This window comes from Nannobrachium achirus, assembly GCF_963921795.1.
Source record: "Nannobrachium achirus genome assembly, chromosome: 12".
Lineage (NCBI taxonomy): Eukaryota > Metazoa > Chordata > Actinopteri > Myctophiformes > Myctophidae > Nannobrachium > Nannobrachium achirus.
The window spans coordinates 38,849,875-38,875,183 of record NC_137832.1 but is presented as its reverse complement, the minus strand read 5'-3'; the positions used below and the strand labels follow the sequence as shown (position 1 = coordinate 38,875,183).

General features: G+C 41.0%; 1 protein-coding gene across 1 annotated transcript in view; it reads left to right on the top strand.

The window, feature by feature from the left end:
- pde4d (phosphodiesterase 4D, cAMP-specific) overlaps positions 1 to 16,544 on the top strand; it is a gene marked incomplete at both ends in the record, with an annotated part of 157,565 nt that extends 141,021 nt beyond the window's left edge. The window contains 9 exons of the mRNA XM_080738628.1: positions 5,943 to 6,036; positions 6,434 to 6,609; positions 6,904 to 7,002; positions 7,315 to 7,479; positions 10,219 to 10,318; positions 12,604 to 12,758; positions 13,416 to 13,538; positions 14,425 to 14,607; positions 16,017 to 16,544. Coding sequence (XP_080594754.1) covers positions 5,943 to 6,036; positions 6,434 to 6,609; positions 6,904 to 7,002; positions 7,315 to 7,479; positions 10,219 to 10,318; positions 12,604 to 12,758; positions 13,416 to 13,538; positions 14,425 to 14,607; positions 16,017 to 16,544 — 1,623 coding nt within the window. The remainder of the gene's footprint in view (positions 1 to 5,942; positions 6,037 to 6,433; positions 6,610 to 6,903; positions 7,003 to 7,314; positions 7,480 to 10,218; positions 10,319 to 12,603; positions 12,759 to 13,415; positions 13,539 to 14,424; positions 14,608 to 16,016) is intronic.
- Positions 16,545 to 25,309: the final 8,765 nt, after the last annotated feature.

The following is a 25,309-nucleotide window of genomic DNA, read 5'->3' as shown; positions in this document are numbered from 1 at the left end:
GACACTAAGATTGTAATGATACTATAACATTAATATTAAAGAACAGGTACACAATATTGTGTATCATTATTTTATGCTTTAACTATTGAAAAATCGTGAAAATTTGAATTTTGACCCGATTCTATAAGTGTCTTTTGAATCCTTCTAAGGTCTTTTGAAAAAACTATGTTTCTATGTCAGCAATCTGGGCAGCCATCGTCAAAGAAAAGGTCCTTTTCACTTAACTGGAGCTCAGTTAGTCTGTTCTTGAGAGACTACTATGTCAGTGGTTCTCAAACCTTTTCATGTGAAGGACCCCCAAAACGATATGTATTTGGCCACGGACCCCCATCTCAAAATATTTAGTTCCAGGGACCACACAGAAGCAAAATTTTAGTTACAATCGTTCGCTTTGAAAATACATATTCAAAGATTTGCACACATTTTCAAAAATAGCAGATCTACAAGCTTGCAGCGCGACAACGAGTGCCGCGCTGTGAGCTTGTATATCTGCTATTTTCACTGGTTAAAGCATTCAATAATTCTAGGCCTAAATGGATTGAATTGTTCATGTCATAGTATTTTTGCCAAACAACTTTGTTGCTTTCGTTGCGATACTGATAAATAGGAACTTGACGTCGCGTCGGTTCCATTGATCCATGCCAGAACACAGATAAACACAAATACAATGCACACAACCCACCCATCTGACCAGACAAGTGGATCCCGGCAGCCACATGATTCAATTTATTTTTTTCCATGATATTGCATAATCTTCTCCCTTGATATTTAACATGACTCACCTCCCAGAAACATCACTTCTGGCAAAGTTGACCATGAGAATAATGCATGACGAGGGATGAGCTAACCCCTACTCGCATCATCAACACTAGATTGTATCTCACACATACGCACACACACACACACACACACACACACACACACGCACGCACCCACCCACAGATGCTTGTAGTACTATACTTGTAGGACATCAGAATTTTATGGTGACATTTTTACAAATTACATTTTTATCTTTATTCCATTTTAACCCAAACAATAAAGCCTATACTCAGGCTTTATCAAAATATTGTTGGTGGTGCGCAACACCCAAGTCAAGCATCTAAATGTATCATCCTAACCACAACCTGAATCTTTCCCTAGAGTCTAGACTAAATCAAAAAAAGTTTTGAACCATAAATGTAACATTTCTCTTGTGAGAACCAGGAAAATTGTCCCCATGTCTATTTCAAAGATTCTACTCTACTTTTGGCCCTCGTGTATAGTAATAAAAGTACACTACACACACACACACCATCATCATCGGCGGTCACTCGTAGTCGAGTATGACTGTCCTCCCTCTTGGTCCTTGTGGGTCTTCAGGTGGGCATAGAGGCCGATTCTGGACCCGATTATTCTGGTGCAATGTGGACATTGGAATGTAGTGGTGGTGGGTTTGGGTTGGGCCTGTTTGGTGGTTGCTCTCTCTTTTCTGAGCCTCCGCTTGTCATGTGCAGTATGGTGGAGGTCATCGTTGTACTGTGCAGCACCCTCACGGACAATGTTTCTCCAGGTCGCCCTGTCTGCTGCCATGTCCTCCCAAGATCTAAGGTCTATGTGGCACTTCTTCATGTTTGTCTTGATGTTATCCTTAAACCTCTTCTTCTGGCCTCCCGGGGCCCGTTTCCCTTTAACTAGCTGGGAATACAGGACTTGCTTTGGGAGGCGAGAGTCAGGCATTCGGACAACATGGCCAGTCCATCTCAGCTGGTTCTGAGCAATGGTGGCAGTGATGGTAGGAATGTCAGCCTCCTCCAGGACACTGGTGTTAGTGCGTCGATCCTCCCAGCTGATCCTCAGGATTTTTCGAAGGCATCTCTGATGATAGGCCTCAAGTGCTTTTAAGTGCCTGCTGTATGTGGTCCAAGCTTCTGATCCATACAGGAGAGTGGGGAGCACCACTGCTTTATAGACCATGATTTTGGTCTTTGCTTGGATGTCTCGGTTTTCAAATACTCTTTTCCTTAGCCTGGAAAAGGCCCCACTGGCACAGCTGTGGCGGTGGTGAATTTCATCATCAATGACAGCTTTTGATGAGAGGAGGCTGCCAAGATATGGGAAGTGGTCCACATTTTCCAGTCTGATGTTATCAATGAAGATGTTTGGGGGTATGACGGGTGTACTGCTGTTTGGTGGTGGTTGGTGGAGGATTTGAGTCTTTTTTATATTAATGGCTAAACCAAGCTGTTTGTATGCTTTTGCAAAGGCTGACAGAATGCACTGCAGGTCCTCTTCTGAGAGGGCTACAAGAGCGTTGTCATCCGCATATTGCAGCTCCATGATGGATATGGTGGTGGTTTGGCCTTTAGCCCTGAATCGGTTGATGTTGAGGAGTTGACCGTCGGTTCTGTACATGATTTCGACTCCCTGGGGCAGATGTTTGCTTGTGAGATGGAGGATAGCAGCAACAAAGATGGAGAATAGTGTTGGAGCGATGACACATCCCTGTTTGACTCCCGTGTCAACCTTGAAGGGTTCTGTCTCATCTCCACTGCCACTGAGTACTGTTGCTGACATGTTGTCATGCAGCAGTCTCAGTACACAAATGTATTTTTCTGGGCAGCCAATCTTTGCCAGAACCAGCCAAAGGGCCTGACGGTTTACAGAGAATAATGCATGACGAGGGATGAGCTAACCCCTACTCGCATCATCAACACTAGATTGTATCTCACACATACGCACACACACACACACACACACACACACACACACACACGCACGCACCCACCCACAGATGCTTGTAGTACTATACTTGTAGGACATCAGAATTTTATGGTGACATTTTTACAAATTACATTTTTATCTTTATTCCATTTTAACCCAAACAATAAAGCCTATACTCAGGCTTTATCAAAATATTGTTGGTGGTGCGCAACACCCAAGTCAAGCATCTAAATGTATCATCCTAACCACAACCTGAATCTTTCCCTAGAGTCTAGACTAAATCAAAAAAAGTTTTGAACCATAAATGTAACATTTCTCTTGTGAGAACCAGGAAAATTGTCCCCATGTCTATTTCAAAGATTCTACTCTACTTTTGGCCCTCGTGTATAGTAATAAAAGTACACTACACACACACACACACACACACACACACACACACACACACACACACACACACACACACACACACACACACACACACACACACAGAGAGAGAATATGAAAAGGAAAGGAAAGGGAAGGGAAGGGAAAAAGAGAACTCCTCGGTGGAATTTCCACTGACTTTAGTCCCAGCCAATCGCACAGCAGGTGACCTCAGCGCCGTTGTAGCCCAAGCCAATCAGAGCTCAGGATGAGCTCATTGCTCTCCCTATCCAAGCCCTGATTCGCTGGTATGGCTGTGACAGTGCAAGTGAAACAGCCTGCTCTCCTCACATGGGAGCTGGTGTCAGACAGAGAAGCAGGCACACAGCCAGGCAGCCAGCCTTGTTTGGAAGCTGTTGACACATTTTTTTCCTCCTCTCTCTTTTTGCTGTCCTGGTGATTTGGCACCAACCAAACATCCGCAAGCATCCTCAATTATTCATAACCGTAGCAGTGTAACTGTGTATGCGAGTGCATGTGGACGACGTGCACGCGCATGTCAGCGTGTATGGTCACGATGATGCTCTCATCCTATCTTTGGGGAGCTTCACTACATCCTGCCTCAGAAGCTGACTCTCCTCTCTGGATGCAGGACTATGGAGAGATTCACTGTGGAGGAGTATGATGGCTTTCGCCTGGATTCTAAACAGACGATTTATGTCGAAACAAGCTTCTCTTCAGGTTGAGGGCTTTCATTGAGTAGAGCTGTTGTCGTTTGCCTGGCTCTCTCACGCTCTCTACCTATAACTGTTTATTTTTCTATAGATACAGTGTATACTGTATATAATATATATACTGTACATACTGGTAATTTTTTTTATTTCCCTGGATCTGGTTTGTTGATTTGTCAAAATGCCTGAAGCCAATTACCTCCTTTCTGTCTCCTGGGGATACATAAAGGTAAGGTTTTAAAAGCTGTCATTCGTTTTTAAATTGTAGAAATACGCCATATTGCAATTGTGTGAGAGCAAAGGCCTGATATCGTCTCCAGAGAAAGAGAATATTGTTTCTCACTGAAGGTTATCTTTTGACACACCACTCAGAAAGCATTTCATACTACAGTAGCTATGGAGATCTCTCAACGTCCCTGCCGCTGAAAAATGCTTGTGATAGCCATCATGTTTCTGCATCCATTGCACACTTTATCGAATCCATGACAAGGACAGGTGACGCTGCTTCATCTTTAGTTTCCTTGCACAGAAAATGGTATGGTTACAACTCTAGATGTGCAGTACAGCATAGCATACTGTACTTGGGTGCCTTTATTTACGGCATCAATATACCTAGGCCTACAGATTGTCGTAGCTGTTTGAGATTGATTGAAAAAAAACAAAAAAAACACAGAAAAAAAAAATATATATATATATATACACACACACACACACACACACACACACACACACACACACACACACACACACACAGAGTATATATTAAAGGATTTCTAACCAAGAAATAGCCTTGAATACAACTGCAGTGATTATGCAACTTTTATGTTTTACGCCAGTATGTGGTGTATTACTGCATCATTTATTTATTTTGGCATTTAATGTTTCTTTTATGTATGATCTCATGTATGGCGAATGGTACAGACATGAGATGACATGATATTCTCCGGTGTACTCTTTGTTAATGAGTGCTATGCCTATGAGTGCAGCAGTAATGCCACCTTGAAAAGGTTCACAAGGCCCACGGGATATGATCCAATAGGATATCAATACACAATTGCACAGTAAGTGCAGTGTTGTAAAGGTCTATCTTGTGTGATCAATACTGACCTCTATGACCAATAATCTCATACATTATTCATTTGGTATGAAGCCACATTGATTCATGTAATGCAGAGGCTGTTATTTAAGAGGTCAATACATGTTTTCACTCATATTATAATTCTCTGGTTTTGCAGTCAGTTTGTCACGGCTGTGATTTGAAGCCTTCTCATCTGTGTAAATTAGACTTCAAGTGTACATTTGTACACTGTCAGTTACATTAATACTGAGGAATTTGCTGTGTAGTGCTTTATGTACATATGTTTTAGAGATTGTGGGTGAGGAGGACCCAAGGATGCATGCTCGTTTGCTCGCCCTCATTCTCATAGGCATATATTTCTCATCAGTAACGCTGGTGAAATGTATGTAAATGGTTACTGTGGTGTTTTGGGAGTGGAAACATCCTCAAATTAAATCTCAGATCAATATATTCATTGACAGCATACATTTTCCACTGGACCACATGTTGACCATTCCCAGAAGATCAACAAAGAAAGACCATTATTATTTTGTAAAAACTGCACCACATTTTGCAATTTGGAAATGTTTTTCTTTTTTCTTTTTAACAAGATACGCACATGTACGTATAAAGCAAAGTACATCAAACCTAAATAAGGCTGTTCTTAAATATTGTACATGTTATTAATAATATCAAACGTCATAACCATTGTTGCGCAATTATACAGGGCATAAATACAGTACCTTCCTATAGATCATTCATCTTTCATTTTCACCCTCACATCAAGTCTATGTCTCCCATGCAACGCTCCCGTACCTCACTGGGGAGATATTGCCCACAAGTTGTATGTCTTCTACATTCTTCTACTTTTGAATGACTACACGGTATGAATACACTAGATCCACATACAGTAAATGCTGCAAATTTGATGTAAACTTTTTTCTTTTTCTCACAGTTTTCCAAGCAACTCCAGACCCTCATCCATTTAGCAAGACAATGAGTAACTATGGACCGTGTTTCATGTTGCCTATATCTAACCATACCGTGTGTGTGTGTGTGTGTGTGTGTGTGTGTGTGTGTGTGTGTTTCAGTTCAAGAGAATGCTGAACAGGGAGCTGACTCACCTGTCAGAAATGAGCCGTTCTGGGAACCAGGTTTCTGAGTTCATTTCCAGCACCTTCCTGGGTGAGTGAGGACAGAAATGCCGAATGTATACTCTGTTGTGCGATGGCGTCCTGCACCAAAAATAGCAAATCTAAAAGCTCACAACGCATTGCGATGCAACGTGTTGTGAGCTTGTAGCTCAGCAATTTTTTACCACCATTGTCCAGCTGTATAAATCAGACAGAGAGAGACAGATTCACTTGTTCAGAATGCCAAAGCAGCGAGTTTAACTCTGTGGTGTCCACATTTAAAATGGCCATAAAAAATGTATGTACATTATAAATACATTCACAACAGCATATCAGTTTCTACATTAGATTCAACAGTACAGAACCAAATTGGCCTGTAAATATGGCCATCCAATCGCCAAATTAATCGTATAATCTTTTTGGTCTTCTTTCTTGTTGCTGTTCCCCAGACAAGCAGCATGAGGTGGAGATGCCTACCCCACAGACCCAGAAGGACAAGGAGAAGAAGAACAAGCCCATGTCGCAGATCAGCGGGGTGAAGAAGCTACAGCACTCCTCCAGTCTCACCAACTCCAACATCGCCCGCTTTGGAGTCAAGACGGAGACAGAGGACGAACTGGCTAAGGTTTGTTGCGTGGCCTCGCAGCAGAGGTTCTCAAACATAACTCTGAAAGTATACAAATGTATACTCTCAGAGTTACAGACCTGTGAGGGTCCATTAAGAACCCTCTCGAGGAACCCTGAGGGTCCCTGGACCCCACTTTGAGAACCAATGTCTTATAGGATTGGTGACATGGTGACGATGATGATAGGGCAGATAGCCGTGAAAGGAAGTATGGTGTATTGGGGAGAGTGAAGGAGGGAAAATCTAAAGTATCAATGAGATTGAATAATAATGTTTTGTTTTCTACTTTATCAGGAATTGGAGGATGTGAATAAATGGGGCCTTAACGTTTTCAAAGTGACAGAGTTCTCTGGGAACCGGCCACTGACGGTCATGATGCACACAATATTCCAGGTAATCATTAGACCCCCCAGTTCTTATTATTCAGTTATTTCAGTTATTCAGGTCAGTTATTATTTTATAGAAATGTTCTTGGGATTCCCAGAGCTTTGACTGAATCTTGATTTGTACTTAGTCGTACAATAGTAGGCTACAAGCTGTAGGCTACAAGCTCACAACGCATCGCATCACGATGTGATCCCTTGTGAGCTTGTCGATCTGCCACTTTCAGTGTGGGACTCAGAGAGTATAAATTAGGCAATGATTAGTTTCATTCTGAATCTTACTTTGAATTGACCCCTTGTTTATGTTCTACCAACTCCACAGGAAAGAGATTTGTTGAAAACATTTAAAATTCCACTCGACACCTTTATCACATACCTGATGACCTTAGAAGACCACTACCATGGGGACGTGGCGTACCACAACAACATCCATGCTGCTGACGTCACCCAGTCCACTCACGTGCTGCTATCAACCCCTGCCCTCGAGGTGAGGCCCATGCAGGGACGTCACAAGTGGGGGAAAAGTGGGACCAGGGCTCCAGGGTGCGACCTATTAACTCGCATATGCGACTTAATTTCATAAAGTGCGAGTTAAAATGTAACCAGGTCGCGCTGGTGCGAGTTGGAAAAAAAGAGGGGACAAAAAGAAAATCCTCAATCGAAGATCGCCTGACGCCTCTCTCTCTCTCTCTCGCTCCGTCTCTCTCTCCCTGGCTGCCTGCCTGCAGACTAGAGGCTATGCTCGGCCCCTCCCCTTCTCTTTCTCTTTCAATCACATACAGTACACACACACTTTATCGTTGGTCCGGTGGTGGCTGGTGGGTCACACACGCAGACAGACAGACAGACAGACAGACAGACAGACAGACAGACAGACAGACAGACAGACTCTCTCTCTCTCTCTCGCTCACATCACATTGGATAGATATCACATACTAACCTTTCTTTGTATAACCGTGCTTTTTTCTGTTGTCATCTCGAACTAATCTATAATCCAGTCCACAGGTTGTTTGTTTGCTATTAGAGTAGCTATAGATTAGCAATCGCTCGTGGATGTTTCCACCTTTGCGTTGGTTATGGTTACATAACCTACTGTTACAAAAACAGCTGTGTGACTCGTTAAGTTCCTCAGTGCCCAAAATGCGCTTCTCACTTCATAGCCAATTAGCTCAAATGAACGGCAGCTGTAAACTTTTCTGCCTTTGGTGTCTCGTGTGTGTGTGTGTGTGTGTGTGTGTGTGTGTGTGTGTGTGTGTGTGTGTGTGTGTGTGTGTGTGTGTGTGTGTGTGTGTGTGTGTGTGTGTGTGTGTTTGTCTTTAGTGTAGCGTGTGTGTGTGTGTGTGTGTGTGTGTGTGTCCAAGTGAACGTTTTCTGTTGATATCAAGCAGCTTACTTCCCAGTATCTCACTCTAAAACCATAAGGACAATTTTATTTTTCCATCCTGCATGAAAGCAGGCCTATTGCATGCATCTAGTCTACGTTGTGCAAGTTTAAAGTCATAGTTCTATATTGCGTTTGTTAGCAGAGATATTCGTAAATCTTTCTTGAATTAATGTCTTTAGTTTGCAAATATTAACTTGAAGCAAAAATCCATAAAAACTAGGCTACAGCTTTTTTTTTTTTCATGAGACATATTGTTATCGGGGTATTCAACAACATTATATCAAATATCAAAGGCTTTCCTAATATCACACAGCCTTAATGCTGACCTATTTTTACTGCTGCTCATGCAGAGAAACCTAAAGTTCAGATTAAAATATTTAGCAAATATCAAGTTTGGGTCATTGTCAATCTTTACATCAAGGCAAATTGAAATGGCTTATGGTATGGAAATGAACACAACTGTCATCAGTATAATAAGGCTATGTATTAATACCACGTTAATACGCTATACAAAGGAAAATGTGGTGCTACCTAATTTCTGATGGTGCTACTTAATTAAAACGTAGGTGGCACCAGTGCTACCTGTGAAAAAGTTAGTCTGGAGCCCTGAGTGGGACTGAGTTACTAGGGCCCAAGGTGGAGGAATAGCAGATATACAAGCTCACAGCGCGGCACCTAGTGCCACTCTGCGAGCTTGTAGATCTGCTATTTTTGAAAAGCTGTTAAAATGTGTGCGAATCTTTGAATATATGTATTTTTTAAGCAAACTTTTGTAACTCAAATTTTGATTCTGGGGGGGTCCCTGGAACCAGATATTTTGAGATGGGGGTCCGTGGCCAAATACATATCATTTTGGGGGTCCTTCACATGAAAAGGTTTGACCACTGACATAGAAACATAGGTTTTTCAAAAAACCTTAGAAGGATTTGAAATGTCAGTATTTGAAATGAAAAGACTTGCTCACATTTTTACGATTTTTCAAAAAATAGCAGATCTACAAGCTTGCATATCTGCTATTTTTCAACAGTTAAAGTACCCAGGGCCCAGAGTTTGGTGCGACACCCCTGGGCTCATGTCAAGACCTTTGGAAAATGAGCAGGCTTCTGTTTGTTCCAAGTTTAAAGCGCTGGTCCCAGGCAGCACATAAGTGGTTGTTCACTTCCACATCAGGGATCATCAAATCCTAGCGCATGTTAATCTCACACACACACACACACACACACACACACACACACACACACACACACACACACACACACACACACAAAGCGCTGCCAAGCCAAAAAACATGGCAGCTTGTGGTGCTCTTTGCGCATATTTCAATGAAATAAGTGTACATACATTCGTCATAGCATTGGCCCTTTCTATGCAAATGAGCATTAAGTTGCAAAAATAGCAGATCTACAACACATGATGTGACATGTTGTGAGCTTGCATAGTAGATCAGCCATTTTTGCTATTTAGTTATACATAGTAGTATATTATAGTGAACGTTTGTCTGTGGGTTGCTCGACAGCAACGACATGAGTAAATAGTGCGGTGAAAAGCCATCATGGAGGAAAATTAGGGTACAATGCATTCAACAGCAAAACATGGGCATGTTTGCGCTATTAGCGCAATATCTTTTATGAATATTATAACTTAATTCGGGGCAGATACAACGCTATCCATTGTACCATATATTTCATTAGTGGACACAATCCGTTCTTTGTGAATCCATCCCTGAGTTTCAAATAAACTGCAGCTCAAAGCCCAATCAATGGCTCTCAGGTTCCGAAGCATTGTCATTCATTGTCCCGTCAATGACCCTCCTCCCTCCGCCCTCCTGTGTCTTTGTTCCAGGCTGTGTTCACAGACCTGGAGATCCTAGCTGCCATCTTTGCCAGTGCAATTCATGACGTGGACCACCCTGGAGTCTCCAACCAGTTCCTCATCAACACCAGTGAGTCTAAATATAGTCCGGAGATAGCAGCTACGTCAGTCACACACACATGCACATGCGCGCGTGTGCACACACGCACGCACGCACGCACGCACGCACGCACGCACGCACACACACACACACACACACACACACACACACACACACACACACACACACACACACACACACACACACACACACACACACACACACACACACACACACACACACACACTACGCTGACAAGATTTGATCCACCAATGGAATGGATATGCATTTCAAATTTGCAGAGAAGAACTGAAGTGAAAGTGAAGTGAAGGCGAATATTTGGCGCACTTGTTGTGGTTAAGTGCTGCTTTCTCAAGTGCAGGCATCACACATGTGACTGAACTGCAACTGATGATGAAATATCACTTTGACCAGGTAGTTTTAAAATGAGGATCAATTTTGTGTTTAATTTATTTTCATTTGGACTTGACATGACAGAAAAAGTAAGGGTTTGTTCTGTCATTATTAAGATTCAATGATTCAAAGACTTTATTTGTCACATACTCATAGTATGAGTATGAGCAGTGAAATGTTAGTGTGGCACACTCTGCCAGACTGTGCTGCAAATTCAGTAATGTCCAACATACAGTATATTGTACATACTGTGTATGGTACAAATGCACAGATGTTACTGAACAAGACAGACGAAGATACACAATGAGGATGAGAAGGCTGCCACCACAGAACCTTTGTATTTGTTTTGGGGGAAATTATTTCAGAGGCCAACACTGGGGGAAACACTGATATACACATACTCATATAGATGTTTATACAGTATCTGTGTAGCAGGTCTACACAGCATAGGCAGGCACAGCGAGAAGATCGAAGAACACACACATAAATATAACCAGTAAGATGCCTAAGGGCGACCTCACCCTAAAGGGCAGGACGGAATTCATTTGCAAGTGTGATTCGAGTTGCGGTTGGTTGTTTAAGTTGGACTGGTTAAACTGACACAATATGTCCATATATGGGCATTCCCAGATATGGGCTTAATATTGATGGACATAAAAAGGATTCTATTGTATGGGAATTCCCAGATATGGGCTTAATATTGATGGGCATAAAAGGGATTCTATTTTATGGGAATTCCCAGATATGGGCTTAATATTGATTAGCATAAAAGGGATTCTATTAGTGTGGTTACCCTAACAGGGCATCATCTTGGAATCAGACGTAGTGGTCAGCTCCATATATAGAGATCTAGGTGATGATCCAGTAGTCTCCATGGATATCCAGGGTTTGATCTTTGATGAGGTGATGTCACAACAATATGATGTCACAATGTCAACAAACAGGTCAGCAGCTATAGACATTGAGGTGTTACAAGATACGTACGGACAAGATGTGCCGGTTTTCATAGTTAACCGCGACCTACGGTCGCAATAAATACAAACTATTTGTCTTAAAGCCCTCTCTAGACCCATTACCAGTACCATAATAGCATTGCAGTTTGGGGCTTTCTTATACACATGCACACTCGCAAATAGTGCCGTACCTCCCATAAACCCAGATGGGGAATCCCAGCAGTAAATGCAGTATGAGTCATCCCAGTTAGGAACCACCAGACTGATCTTCTGTCAGCCACAGAGCAGGATCTCCTTTCTCCCCTCTGCTCGGCACCTCTCCACTGTGGCCAAGACTAATGCATCTTAATGGAAAATCTAAGCACTACCAGAGGACCTTTGAATGACCCAACTTTGGGGAACCTCTCTCAGTGGAAAACATGCTGGTGCTTTATTTCCCCTCAGCTCTGCTAGACTGAGAAGTACAACAGCAGCAGCAAACTAAGTAATTTAAGCTGCATCTTATTCCAATGCAAATGTTCACGCTATTGTATGCACATCATTCTCCTCTCAAAGAGATAATGGCTACATTGATAGAATAAACTGGGTAAAATAACTGTACATGTATATGTCTTTCCTCCCAATAAAAACATTTAATAGATTTTCATGCATTTAAAGCTCACTTCTTTATAAAGCTTGGCTACATAGGAAGTCATTGTGAAAGTAGCAGATCTACATGCTCACAACCGTTGTGAGCATGTAGATCGGCTATTTTCACAACGTTCGCCTCTTGCTGACTTAATATTTGACAGTTTGGCCAGTCCTGTCGAATATTCGACTATTCGAATACTTTGAGGTCGAATAATTCGAATACTAAAAATCACTATTCGTGAATGCCCTGTCTGATTTGTCAGAGAACTGAAACAAACCGTAACGATAAACATATGTCTTTGTGTTTCCTCCGTCCAGACTCTGAGTTGGCGTTGATGTACAATGACTCGTCAGTGTTGGAGAACCACCATCTGGCAGTAGGCTTCAAGCTACTGCAGGAGGAGAACTGTGACATCTTCCAGAACCTGACCAAAAAACAACGACAATCACTGCGCAAGATGGTCATTGACATCGTACGTTTATGCAGCATCAATGACCCGCTTTCTGGAGACTATTTAGGCCTAGAACTATGGGGCTGTTAAGTCTGACATCATTTTGTAGGCAGAGGAGAACTTTTGGCCCCAGCGCCCGTGAATCTTTTTACTATTTTTACTATTTACTCATTTTTCTTCTCTTTGTTGTTGAAAGGAAAGTGGTAGAATTATACTTTAGTCGTTATTTTTCAAATATATTCAAAAGACACAATTATAATTTTCACGATTTTTCTAAAATAGCAGATCTACAAGCTCGCAGCGCGGCACTCGGTGCCGCGCTGTGAGCTTGTATATATGCTATTTTTCAATAGTTAAAGCATAAAATAATGATACACAATAATGTGTACCCCTTCTAAATGGGTTAAATATTTGTATCATTATTTAACGATGTACTGGTGCTTCAACAATCCTCAGTTAGCACCAACGTGTTCCCTTCGATCATTTTACTGGCTTACTTACTCCAGGTTTATAACACCAGCCTCATCTTTAGCATGATTGAAGGGAATGGGCTCTTATTATATACAGTATAATAAGCAACTCATCTTTCTGTCATTCTCTCCTTTATTTGGGTTTCTTCTCCTTTGCGGGGAAACACTTGACGTTTATTGATGCCTTGTCCTGGTCTGTGTTTTCAAGGTCCTAGCAACTGACATGTCCAAGCACATGAACCTACTGGCTGATCTGAAGACAATGGTTGAGACCAAGAAGGTGACTAGCTCTGGAGTGCTGCTACTGGACAACTATTCAGATAGAATACAGGTCAGTCTCTTAACTTTTTTGGTGCCATGATTTTTTCTCTTCAATGTCCCTTGATGCCATGGTCTCCATAGACTTCCATGTAATTTATAGTGCACGGATCGTGCACGCCCATGCCTAGATGATGCACCACGTATGTGCCCACTGTTCACAGCTTTCAAACAAAAAAATCCGCTTGGAAATCCGTTCAGGCATTCATGATTTATCAGCCATTATGTTTTCTTCAGATGTAAACAAACATGGCTGCCATGTTTGAAAGAATGGGTTGGTATGGGGGTTAAACATGCAATTTCGTGATCGCGATCATGCCTAACACATTTCTGGAGGTCCAAAAAAACATTTTTGAAAAAAACAAATTGTAAAAAAAAATAAAAAAAATAAAAGAAATCTTCAAAAACGGCCCAAACTCGGGAAACTCGGGGTTGGCACAGCGGTGGTACCAATACAAACTCGGGAAACTCTGGGTTGGCACCATATGTGTTAAAAGGGGAAGTTTGATATGCCGATAGTTGATGTGAAATTCACTTTCCAGTGTGTTCTGTATAGTTATCCCCACTAGCCTTCAGTGCATAAAACGTGTTTTTCTTATGCTGGCGCCAATTGTCCAGCACAGGTTCTTGGCACACAACACATTTAGAAAAGTCCGATTTTCACGTCCTCCTCACAATAGAATGATACGATTTACAAAGTAAAAATACGTAAAACAGAAAATCTCCTGACTGATTGTTCTAAATTCTTCAAACACTGCAGAATAATTATTTTATTTTATCATTACCTGGAGCGTTACATTTTTACTACAAAATACAAATGTATTGTTATGCATATCATTATTTTCCTAGCTGTGTTTTAAGACCTTGCGGGGGGGGTGTCTTCAATGCGATATGTTCAGGTTCTCCAGAACATGGTGCACTGTGCAGACCTGAGCAACCCCACCAAGCCTCTCCAGGTGTATCGGCAGTGGACCGATCGCATCATGGAGGAGTTCTTCAGCCAGGGGGACAGAGAGAGGGAGAGAGGCATGGAGATCAGCCCTATGTGTGACAAACACAATGCCTCGGTGGAGAAGACCCAGGTAAAACACAGATGCACGCATGCACGCACACAGACACATACAAACACACACACATTCGCACACACACATAGGGAGCGGCACAATGCCTGCGTTCTCGCTAGGATCTGCGTTACTCATGTGTGACAAACATGATGTCTCAGTAGAAAAGACACACACACACACACACACACACACACACACACACACACACACACACGCACACACGCACACACACTTACAGTTACATAATTTGATACCACTTAAGTGCTTTTCATGTGGTGAGCGTCACAATGGTTGCATTCTCACTTGGATCTGCAGCGTCACACATGTCCTCATGTGAATACAATGCACGTCACGTACACTAGAAAAACAATAACCACAATTCAGCTTTTGACTCTGGTGGGGCGCTTGTGTGTGAGACGTGGACACGTGCGCGACATTTGCGCGAGGTCGCGTCCTGCTTGTCGCTCTGCCTGTCAGCGTGCCCCCGCCTCCCCTACCTGAACGCTCGTCTCTCATTGAAAATCAATAGTTTCCGCGGCTGATACATCTGGGGAAATCTAACCACAATGAACGTTACCCCCGGTAACAAACCGACGCCCACTGCTTTGAAAGGGCATTCCTGCGACCTTCCCAGTGCGAATGACCACAGTTTGAGCCCACTGACTCAATTCACCAGTCACCAGATGTACCAGTGGTCCCTGAGGGGGTTCCGGTTCCAGGTGGTCCCCAGCTAAATGGAGCATTGGTAACCAAATGGACCATTATAGATCTTTAACTCTTGAGAGCGTAAAATTAAACCTCTCATTTTATTCTCAAGAGTTGATTTTTTTGTTAAACATCTGAATTATTTAATTTACATGAAGGCTAAACAATTTGAGAATGTAGAAGGATTGTTATTTTTGATCAACGTTTGCCTGTTATCTCTCCTATGGTACTAATGGACCTTGATATGAAAAGGGTTGAAAATGACTGGTCTGACTAAATTAATTACTTGGCGCGTCAGTCGCTCCTAGTGCTCCTTTAGCGTTTTCCCCTCCTAAAGCTGCTTCCAAACCTGAAGATATTTCTTCTATTCTAGTCGCTTCTATTGCTTCACTTTGGTCACGCAGGACCACGTTGGTAAAAAAATCATGTTCCATTGGAATCAAGCGAAACACCCAGAAAAAGTCCCAACACCAAACACCCAAAACATTTCCGTGTCTCCGGACAACATCAACGCAATTTGCTGTCAGGACGCGATGGGTGGAGTGGGGGTGAAGCGAAGGTTGCTTCAGTTGGATTTTTCCAAGTGGGGCGAAGATACCGAGGCGACCGTTCGCGCCGTGCTCGGTCGCGCGTCGTCTCGTCTTTGCGTTCACTTTGCATGTAATCGTGCCGCTCGAACCATCCAGGTTTGGACGCAGCTTAACACATTACCATGTCTGTAGGTGGGCTTCATAGACTACATTGTCCACCCTCTGTGGGAGACGTGGGCCGACCTGGTGCACCCGGACGCCCAGGACATCCTGGACACGCTGGAGGACAACCGGGAGTGGTACCAGAGCACCATCCCCCAGAGCCCCTCTCCTGCCCTGGACGAGCCGGAGGACGGCAGCCGGCCCCCCGGCGGGGACAAGTTCCAGTTTGAGCTCACCTTGGAGGAGGACGGTGAGTCGGACACGGAGAAGGACAGCGGCAGCCAGCCCGAGGAGGAGGAGGAGGAAGAGGAGGAGGAGGAAGAAGAAGAAGAGGAGGAGGAGGAGTTGGAAGAGGAGGAGAACAGCTGTAGTGACTCTAAAACGCTCTGCACACAGGACTCGGAATCGACAGAGGTCCCTCTGGACGAACAGGTGGGGGAGGAGGAGGCGGGGGAGGAGAGGGGAGCAGAGTCTCCCTGCTCGCAACCCGGCGGCGAGGAGGAGGAGCAGGAGGTGCACCAGGAGGAGGAGGGGGGGGAGAAATCTGCCGACACATAGCAGTAATGGACGGCAAACAAATAAACTGTTTCTCTTAGTAATGACGAAAGATGATTATTTATAGATTTTCTGTTATTTTCTTATTTTTTTGGAGGGGGGGGTGGGGGGATTGGAGTCTATGTGTGTGTTGTTGTTTTTTTATTTTTTATTCATTGAGTTTATGTTGGTTTTGTTCCAAAGTCTGCTCACACCATCTACAGTCAGTCAGCCCACCACCACCACCCTGGTACTTATACAAGATTCTTTATTTTATTACTTTTTTTTGCACTCAGGAAATTTATTTTCCATTTCCCGTTTTAGTACTTACTGTGTGTGTGTGTGTGTGTGTGTGTGTGTGTGTGTGTGTGTGTGTGTGTGTGTGTGTGTGTGTGTGTGTGTGTGTGTGTGTGTGTGTGCGCGTGCGTGCGTGTTTACTTTCATGTGTTCCCTTTGCAAGCTTACGTAGTGCATTTGGAAGTGTTCAGTTCAGATTCCCCACCTAACCTGAAATATTGTCTGTTCATATCACCCCCCCCCCCTGCTCTATTCTCTCCTCATGTTCTTTCAAGCCTTGTCTGAAGTTCTCAGTTTTTATTATTATTATTTCTTTACTTTTTTTAATCAAGTGCCCATTCTACACAAGTGGCTGCTGTCGTGTTCAAGGACAATCCGTCTCTATGTCCTTTCCTCTCCACAGTGAATTAAGAAAAGTGTTAAAGTGTTGCCTGCATGAACACCTGACGGTGTGGAGACGAAAGCTGCAGCACAGCGGGGAGCGATGCATCATGTAACTTTTTATTGAGACACTTGTCTAATGTGGAAGTCTTCCTTGAAAACCTGACTGAGAAAAACAACACAGAAAAGAAAAAGGTTATAAATCCTAACAGCCATGATGCTGTCCTTAGACCTCTTTAATTGTTTGTATTGTAACATAAGTTAAAAGGAGATATTTTCTAGACTTTACTTTTGCTAAAGGCTTTCTTTTGTTATGAAAGAGATGAGGGGAGTAACTTTTGACATTTGGAAATCATTAGCGAACCACTGAGGTGAAAGGTGTCACATTTTCAGTGTTTTTAGGGGAGTATCTTCTCAGCTGGATTGTAATTAAGTGTTCGCCCCGGCTATTACCTTTATCAAAAATAGAATTTATTTTGTAACTTCTCATGCTACTGTGCCCATCGTTGGTCATTGTGTCGCCTCAATTAATTCAACAGTTCTTTCAGCGAGGTTTTTTCACTGAAGGTTGAAAGTTGTTTGTCTTGATGTTTTTCTCTCTCTGTCGATTCATTTCTTAACTGATGTGGATACAGCCTTTTAAGTTTTAATATTTTTGCCTGTGGTTCTCCTGAGCATATTCTGAGACAATGCACTGCTTTGTAGTCGAGAAGCACCTTTTAGTTAGACAATTGGATACTGTTCATAGTGTACAGGGGTGGTAATGGTTTTAAAAGTCATTAGAAAATGATTATAGTTCTATGAACGATTTTTATTATCATTTGGTTTCATTTCTAGTTGGTGCCCTGTTGTTATGACACACAAAAACGACATACCTTTATATGTTTTATTGTATTATTCCCAAATCCACTCTAATCCGCTTATCATAGAGTCCCACCATAGTTCCAATTGCACTACATAAACCAACAACACACACACACACACACACACACACACACACACACACACACACACACACACACACACACACACACACACACACATATATATATACTGTATATATATGCGTGCGCGCACACACATACATATAAAACATATAAAATAACATCAAAGTAATGTTTCTTTAAACCGTGCTATTGTCCAATTTATTTTCTTTGTATTCCACTGAAGAAACCAAGACAATCAGCTCTGTTGCGTAGCAGTCTGACAAGAAGTAGACTATACGTAGATACCTAAATGCACTGATATAGTCACACATTGCCACTGTAATATTCAATGATTTGTTTTGCTCATCAAAAGGCTCTCTCTCTTTCTCATACACACACACACACACACACACACACACACACACACACACACACACACACACACACACACACACACAAACGCTCTGCCAAGTCGCCTTTTTCCCCCCCATTTCTTTTTTCGTTTATTTTTATTTATTTTGTATCTTTTACAACTAATGCTGTTATTTATTGCTCTATTTTTCTATTTGATTTAGCATCTAAATGTGTTACAGTAAACTATGTCATTGTAGCATAGACCACAGTACAGGCTGGCTGATTAGAATACCCAAATATACTCCCCACCCCAACTTTTGTACATAAACTATTAGAAAAAGAAGAGAGAAAAAACCCCAACTTGAAATACTGAACTTGGATTTTTATGGAGTGCTTGTTTTAAGAATGTGTCATTCCAACCCATTTATTTAATATATTTTATTTAATATTTGTTTTGGTGCCACATTTTTCTTTATTTCACATTCTCTGTTTTCATCCTCACCCAATGCCCTTACCTATAATACAGATTTCTGGTTTTATTGCTGTTTACAAACATGTATTTATTGTGCTGTATATACTCTATAATTATTATTGATATTATTATCACCATCATGATGCTGTTTGTTGTAAATGATTGACTCTTATCATCCCTTATGGTGATGGTGTGGCTGTATTATTTACCTCTTGTTGAGAGAATGTTTATTATTACACAATGCTTCTTCAGTGTAAAATAATGATCCATTGACATGTTGCTTACGAGAGCTAGCTCAAGTCAAGAGAGGGGAAAGCCAAATTGTTTTTTTAAAAAGGTAGCTGTTCCTTGGCCCATGGGCTGTGCCTTAAATTCAGCGCATGTCATTTAATTTTGGTTGTTTTTTTTGCCTAGATCTCCTCTTTTGCTGCATTTGGGGGAATCTGTTGACTTGGGTTGTCCTGATCCGTTGTCAGCGGGGCCTGCCCGCTGGAAGGGAAAATATTGCCTTTTTTTTTATTTTATGGCCAAACATAGTTTTAGTTTGCGTATCAGAAATGGACAGGGTATCGGTGATGTTCACTATGTCATTTATGCCACATTGAATGCAGTATTTGTACGGATTCGGGTCAATCCCAAGTCAAAGATGTTCCACTTGAGTGGTGTGTGGCCTACAGAGGCCCTGGTCTGTACAACTTACACATGTCTATACCCTGCCACTACACTCAGAGATACACAACAACCCAGGTGGGTGCAAACAATATGGCAATAGGTTCTTGCATCTGATGTATACGCCGCAAAAATCCTCAGAGTGTCAGTTTTCACTCCGAGAGTGTACAAATGAAACCAAATGGACCCTAACATTGTACACTCTGGGTTACAAATGGATACAATAACACTGAGGATTTTGTTGTGTATCGGATTATTGCCATTGCAAACAACAACTGTCTTGATTGTCACAGATCTGTAGACGCTGATGGGGTCTTGATGAGAGACCACACAGCCTATGAAGCACCCGGGCTTAGAGACACATCTGCACGTTCAGCCACTGCTGCATTAATTATGGCTGGAATACTGACGGTGTGTTGGCCCGCACTACCACTCATATTACTTGCAATATCTAGAACCACTGACATCTTTTTTGCCTGTATAGGAGAGGGTTAATATTTATATAGTCGTGGGTTAGTGGGGGCGGGGTGTGTGCATCATTGTCCCGCGATTGGGACTCTTATTTTGACACACATACTGTAGATTCTAAACAGCCCTGGACCAACGGAAACAGTGGGTTCTTTTCTCATTATGTGTTCTATTTTTTTATGGTATGAAAGGAATTCACAAACTGTAACTTAAAAAAAAAGAAATGTCTTCTGGACAATTATTTTTTGGGTTATGTCTTTAGAATGCCAACTTGTCTGGAGGTTTCACAAGACAATTCAAAAGTTATTTTAATGGATTCCTTGTTAATTGCAGTCTATTGGATAGCACTGTAGATCATACAACTTTATGTAAAAAAATGAATAAAACTAATGAAAAAAAGTTTTTATATGCAATGGGTTAAATAAAAGCATGGGTTGATTCTGTCCACTCTATTCTTGTCATTGTCTAATGTACAGTACAACTTGTGACACTAATGATGAAAATGGAAATATGGGGGTTGGGGCAATCTACACCGGGCCTTTGCATGTAGGTTTAAATTTAACAGGGGTCCTTTTGGTGCAAAATTATATTCTCTATCCTTTACAGTTTAGACATCTCACGTTAGTGGCCTTTTCAGTCTATGAGAATTAGGGCTGTCACGATTATGACATTTTACATGACGATTATTTATCACTCAAATAATTGCGATTAACGATTTAATTGTGTTTTTGTCGTTGACTATTACATTTCTGTTTGGCTTGTAGGCTTTGAAGTTGCTTATTGCAGGTATGACACAACCTAAATATACAAAGAAATTACTGACAACTTTATACTGAAAAAATAACATTTATAGTGGAAATAGGGCTCCGATCTATAAGCTCACAACGCGTCGCGATGCGACGTGTTGTGAGCTTATAGATCAGCTATTTCCACAACCTTTTGATAGTGTTTGAAACTATATTAACATTTCTCAACATGGAAACGATTATGACGATTATGCAAAATAATCACGATTACCTCAAATAATGGCGATTAGACGATTATATAATAATTGAGACAGCCCTAATGAGAATACCACTGTTCATGACAGAGCGTCACAGAGAACTCGCTACATGTCTGGCAGTGAAATTTATGTTGGTTGATTGATTGGTGAAAATATTTTTGGTTCGTTAAAACTGGACAGTTGGATTTTTTTAAAAATTCAATGCCACTGAATATTATTCAATGCCACTGAATAAACAAAAAACATCCAACAGACTAATTTTTCCACAGTTTTTTTTGTTTAAAACAAAAAGAAAAACACTGAGTTGGTTCAATCTGTTGAGATTTGTGTAGGGACTTTCGTTTTGTGACTTAAGTGTGTATTTTCAATACGAGGGTTAATGTTTCACATAATCCTTTGTGTGGTTTTAACTGATGGATAAAAAAAACTGATGAGGAAGGCTTGCACTATAAAATTAAAAAGGAGAAATATTTATCTATCTGGCACCCCTAAAAAATGAATCAATTCAGCTAAAACCGTTAATAAACCATAATATGCATGATATAGAATGACTATCCCTGACCAAACATGAAATAATTTCCTTTTTCTTATTTCTTCTCGTATATTTGTATGTTTTACACATAATTATAAAGATTATTAAACTCAGAAACTAATCAATAATTGTTTATTTTACTCTCAAAGATTGTATGTTAAGAAACTTTTGTTGTGGCCTCTTTATAAAGTAGGCTAATACAATACAATTGCATTGAATTTGTAAGTTAATGCGCATACAATACACACTGCCTGACGGACCCACTGCAGTCTTCATTTTGTTTGACAGTACCAAACATTACCCAGTCTCTCCACAAGGTGGCATACTCTCTCCAAAAATGGAACTAGATCCTTTGGGTTCTGATTCTGAAGACTCACTATGGTAGTACCTACTCCTAAGTAATAACCATAGAGACCCCTTGTGGTGATCCAAATATCGCACCATGAGAATGCATGAGACCAAACAGGCACCCATGAATACAATTCCTTTTATTTCCTATCATCTCAAAAACATACTATTTACATTGCTTGCACTCTAAGATACAAATAATATATCTGCTTCTACATTAAGTCATAGTTTTATATAGGATATGTCACCAGAGCAACTGTTTTGGCTTCTTAATGGCCACATTACAGTATGTATTCAACTATAATACATTTTGCTCTGAATCTTGACTTGGGATCAGTACAACAAGTCATTTCATGGCTATTAGCATAAAGTAATGAGATCACAAACATGCACGTGTACACACGCATGAAGCACGTGTGCACACATGCGCACACATACAAGGGTTTTAGAAATAAAAGTTGAGATGTATCCCTTATTTTGAATTACATCAGAACAGCATATGGCATTGACTAATTTATTTCCCTGACTATCTTTCACAACAACACTGCATCTTGACATGATAATACAAGTGTACCAACAACCAACAGTTAGCAGGAACAGCATACAGTACATGAATACATCTGTATAAAAGATATACACAAACAATACACCACACATTTATGTTACTGTATGTGATCACCATTACACACGCACACCGCACATACACATACACACGCACACACACGCACACACGCGCGCACACACACACACACACACACACACACACACAAAGCACACACTCTTTGAAGAGTATGCACATCTTGTGCAGTGCCATTCCGTCCAATATCCGCATTTAACCAAACTATCACTCATCTGCAGATGTAGCTATTGGGGATAGGAGTGACTATGTACAGGACTTAATTCATAAAATATTGCACGTATTGGCCCATCGCATTTCACAGCAAGTGCTATGACAATGCTCTTAAATCTGTAACATAGATGGATATATATACACAATTCTTAGAATATAAACACATAGATAAGTCAGTATTGACTTCATGCAATTTTTTGGAGCTTTCAATTACCTACCCAAAATAAAACAACTGACAATGCAAAAAAAGAAGAGCTTATGTATTTTGGCACAAGTGTGTTCTGTGAGGTGATTTTCTAAGAAACCTGTGGGCTCTCTGGCTTTAAATAGGCTATGACACTATATGAACATTGTTTTTATATAGGCCCTATATATATCAAGAGTACTGTACTACATGTGGGTTAGTGAGCCCAGATGCAAAGTGATGCCTATCATGTCTCCTAAGCATTTCTTTTTCTTTCTTTTTTCATGTATATCGTCACTGTCGGGCAGAAACCTTGTATCTCCAGGTTTCAAATTTGTACGTTTTTTCGCGAAGTAAAGCCCTGCTTCATCAGACAAGGCCGTCGCACAAAAGTAGAGAAAACAGCCGATCTACAAGCACAAAACTTGTGCTTGTAGATCGGCTGTTTTCACTAGTTTAGTAAAAAAGAATTAATGATAAAAACGAACGATTTTGGACATATAAGGTTTCCACCCGACAATGACGATATTTTTAAATTTCATTTCAGGAAAAATGAAATATTGACGTGCGACTCAGTGCATTAAACATTTTAAAACGGCATCTGAGGAGATATGGCTGTTTATTCCATGCCACAGGTGATCATTAGTGTCCTACACTATCACATTCACTACACTGTGCCATAAGCTGCATGACGCACCTTCTCTGGAATAATGTGTGGTTAGTATGATGACATGGGGGTGGCTTGGTGGCATGAGGTTTACAATAAAACGGATGACTCTTTTGGATAAGGCTTAGTACTAGTAGGTCTGGGTAAACCAGCACAAAATGATTGACTTTTTTTTGGCAGCATGCTCATCTCATCGCACTATAAAGGGTCATCTTTAGAGGCTAAGCACAAATTACTGTTTTTTTTTAAGGTTTACGGATACACTCGTCAGAGGAATCGCACATCTACAGACGGTAAAACACATGTCACAGGACACACATCAACAATGTGTAAATTCGACTCATTCAAAAACTATACGTAACAAAGGAACTAACAGAGGCCGTGTTGGAGATGCTAAAAGGCCACTTTTTTATCCAAGGTAGATGATTTTTAAGGTAACAAAAATGCATACACTTATGGACTCATAACTAGAACAGTCACACCCATGCAAACTCACACATAATTCATAACACAGCCACTCCATACCCACACATTCATCGAAACAAGCACGCTGCATAAAAGAAAGCCACTATATGTCCTATACAGTGCACTAAATCATATATATTTGGCAGCTTTGGGAGATAAAATATACCTATAAAAGGAAAATACATCCTGTACAGACTAAATCAAAATATTTAAACTAAATTAAAGCACTGACTGATAAATTCTATGCTCCTTTTTATTATTATTCAAATACTTAAAGTTGTCTAGGACTATGTACTAAAATTAAAATTTGTCCAGCATTATCAAGGATACTTAGTTTACAAGCCTATTACGTTGCAGAATAATTAGATGACTAGTACGTATTTTTAGAAGACCTGTAATATTACACATTTTACAACACCAGTGTACTGTATGTCTGTCCGCCCGTTTGTGTTTACGTAATTGTTTGTGATAAAACACGATGAAATCTTGTGAGATAGATAATATATCAGAACATTGTAAGACTACCACTAAAGTAGTTGTCAATTCTATGTCCAGAGAGAGCAGCACTAAATACAAAATATTACCATCCACCAATATCACTCCTGATCGAACCTAACCCGTTGCTGAACATAAGAGTTGGATGTTTATTTGAATCAGGATTGATAGTGCCACTGAAAAACATAACACACACCCTGCAAGATTAGAGCTGCACTCCCTTTTAGGGATGGGACGATAAGCGATATTATCGTTTATCGTGATTAAAAAAACACTCACGATAATCGTATTGTGGAGATTTAATTCATTGTGATATCGTCCTCCGTCATGCACTGGGATCAATTCACCTTTTATTTTCCAAGCTGCATATTCGGTACCACTTAAACCATCTATAATTGGTAAAAGGTACTTATTATATACGTACTTGATAGTCTTTTTTTCACTCGCTATCAAATGTCTTTGCCAAAAAATAGCCGATCTACATGTACAAGTTCACAACGCGTCGCAACTGTGAGCTTGTAGATCTGCTATTTTTTGGCGAATGTTCCGCCCAGAGGACAATGGATTTTGATTATCGCGATAATATCGTAAATCGCGATTTCTTTTGTCACAATAATCGTGATATGAAATGTTCATATCGTCCCATCCCTACACTCCCTCTGCCCCTGACATTGACCA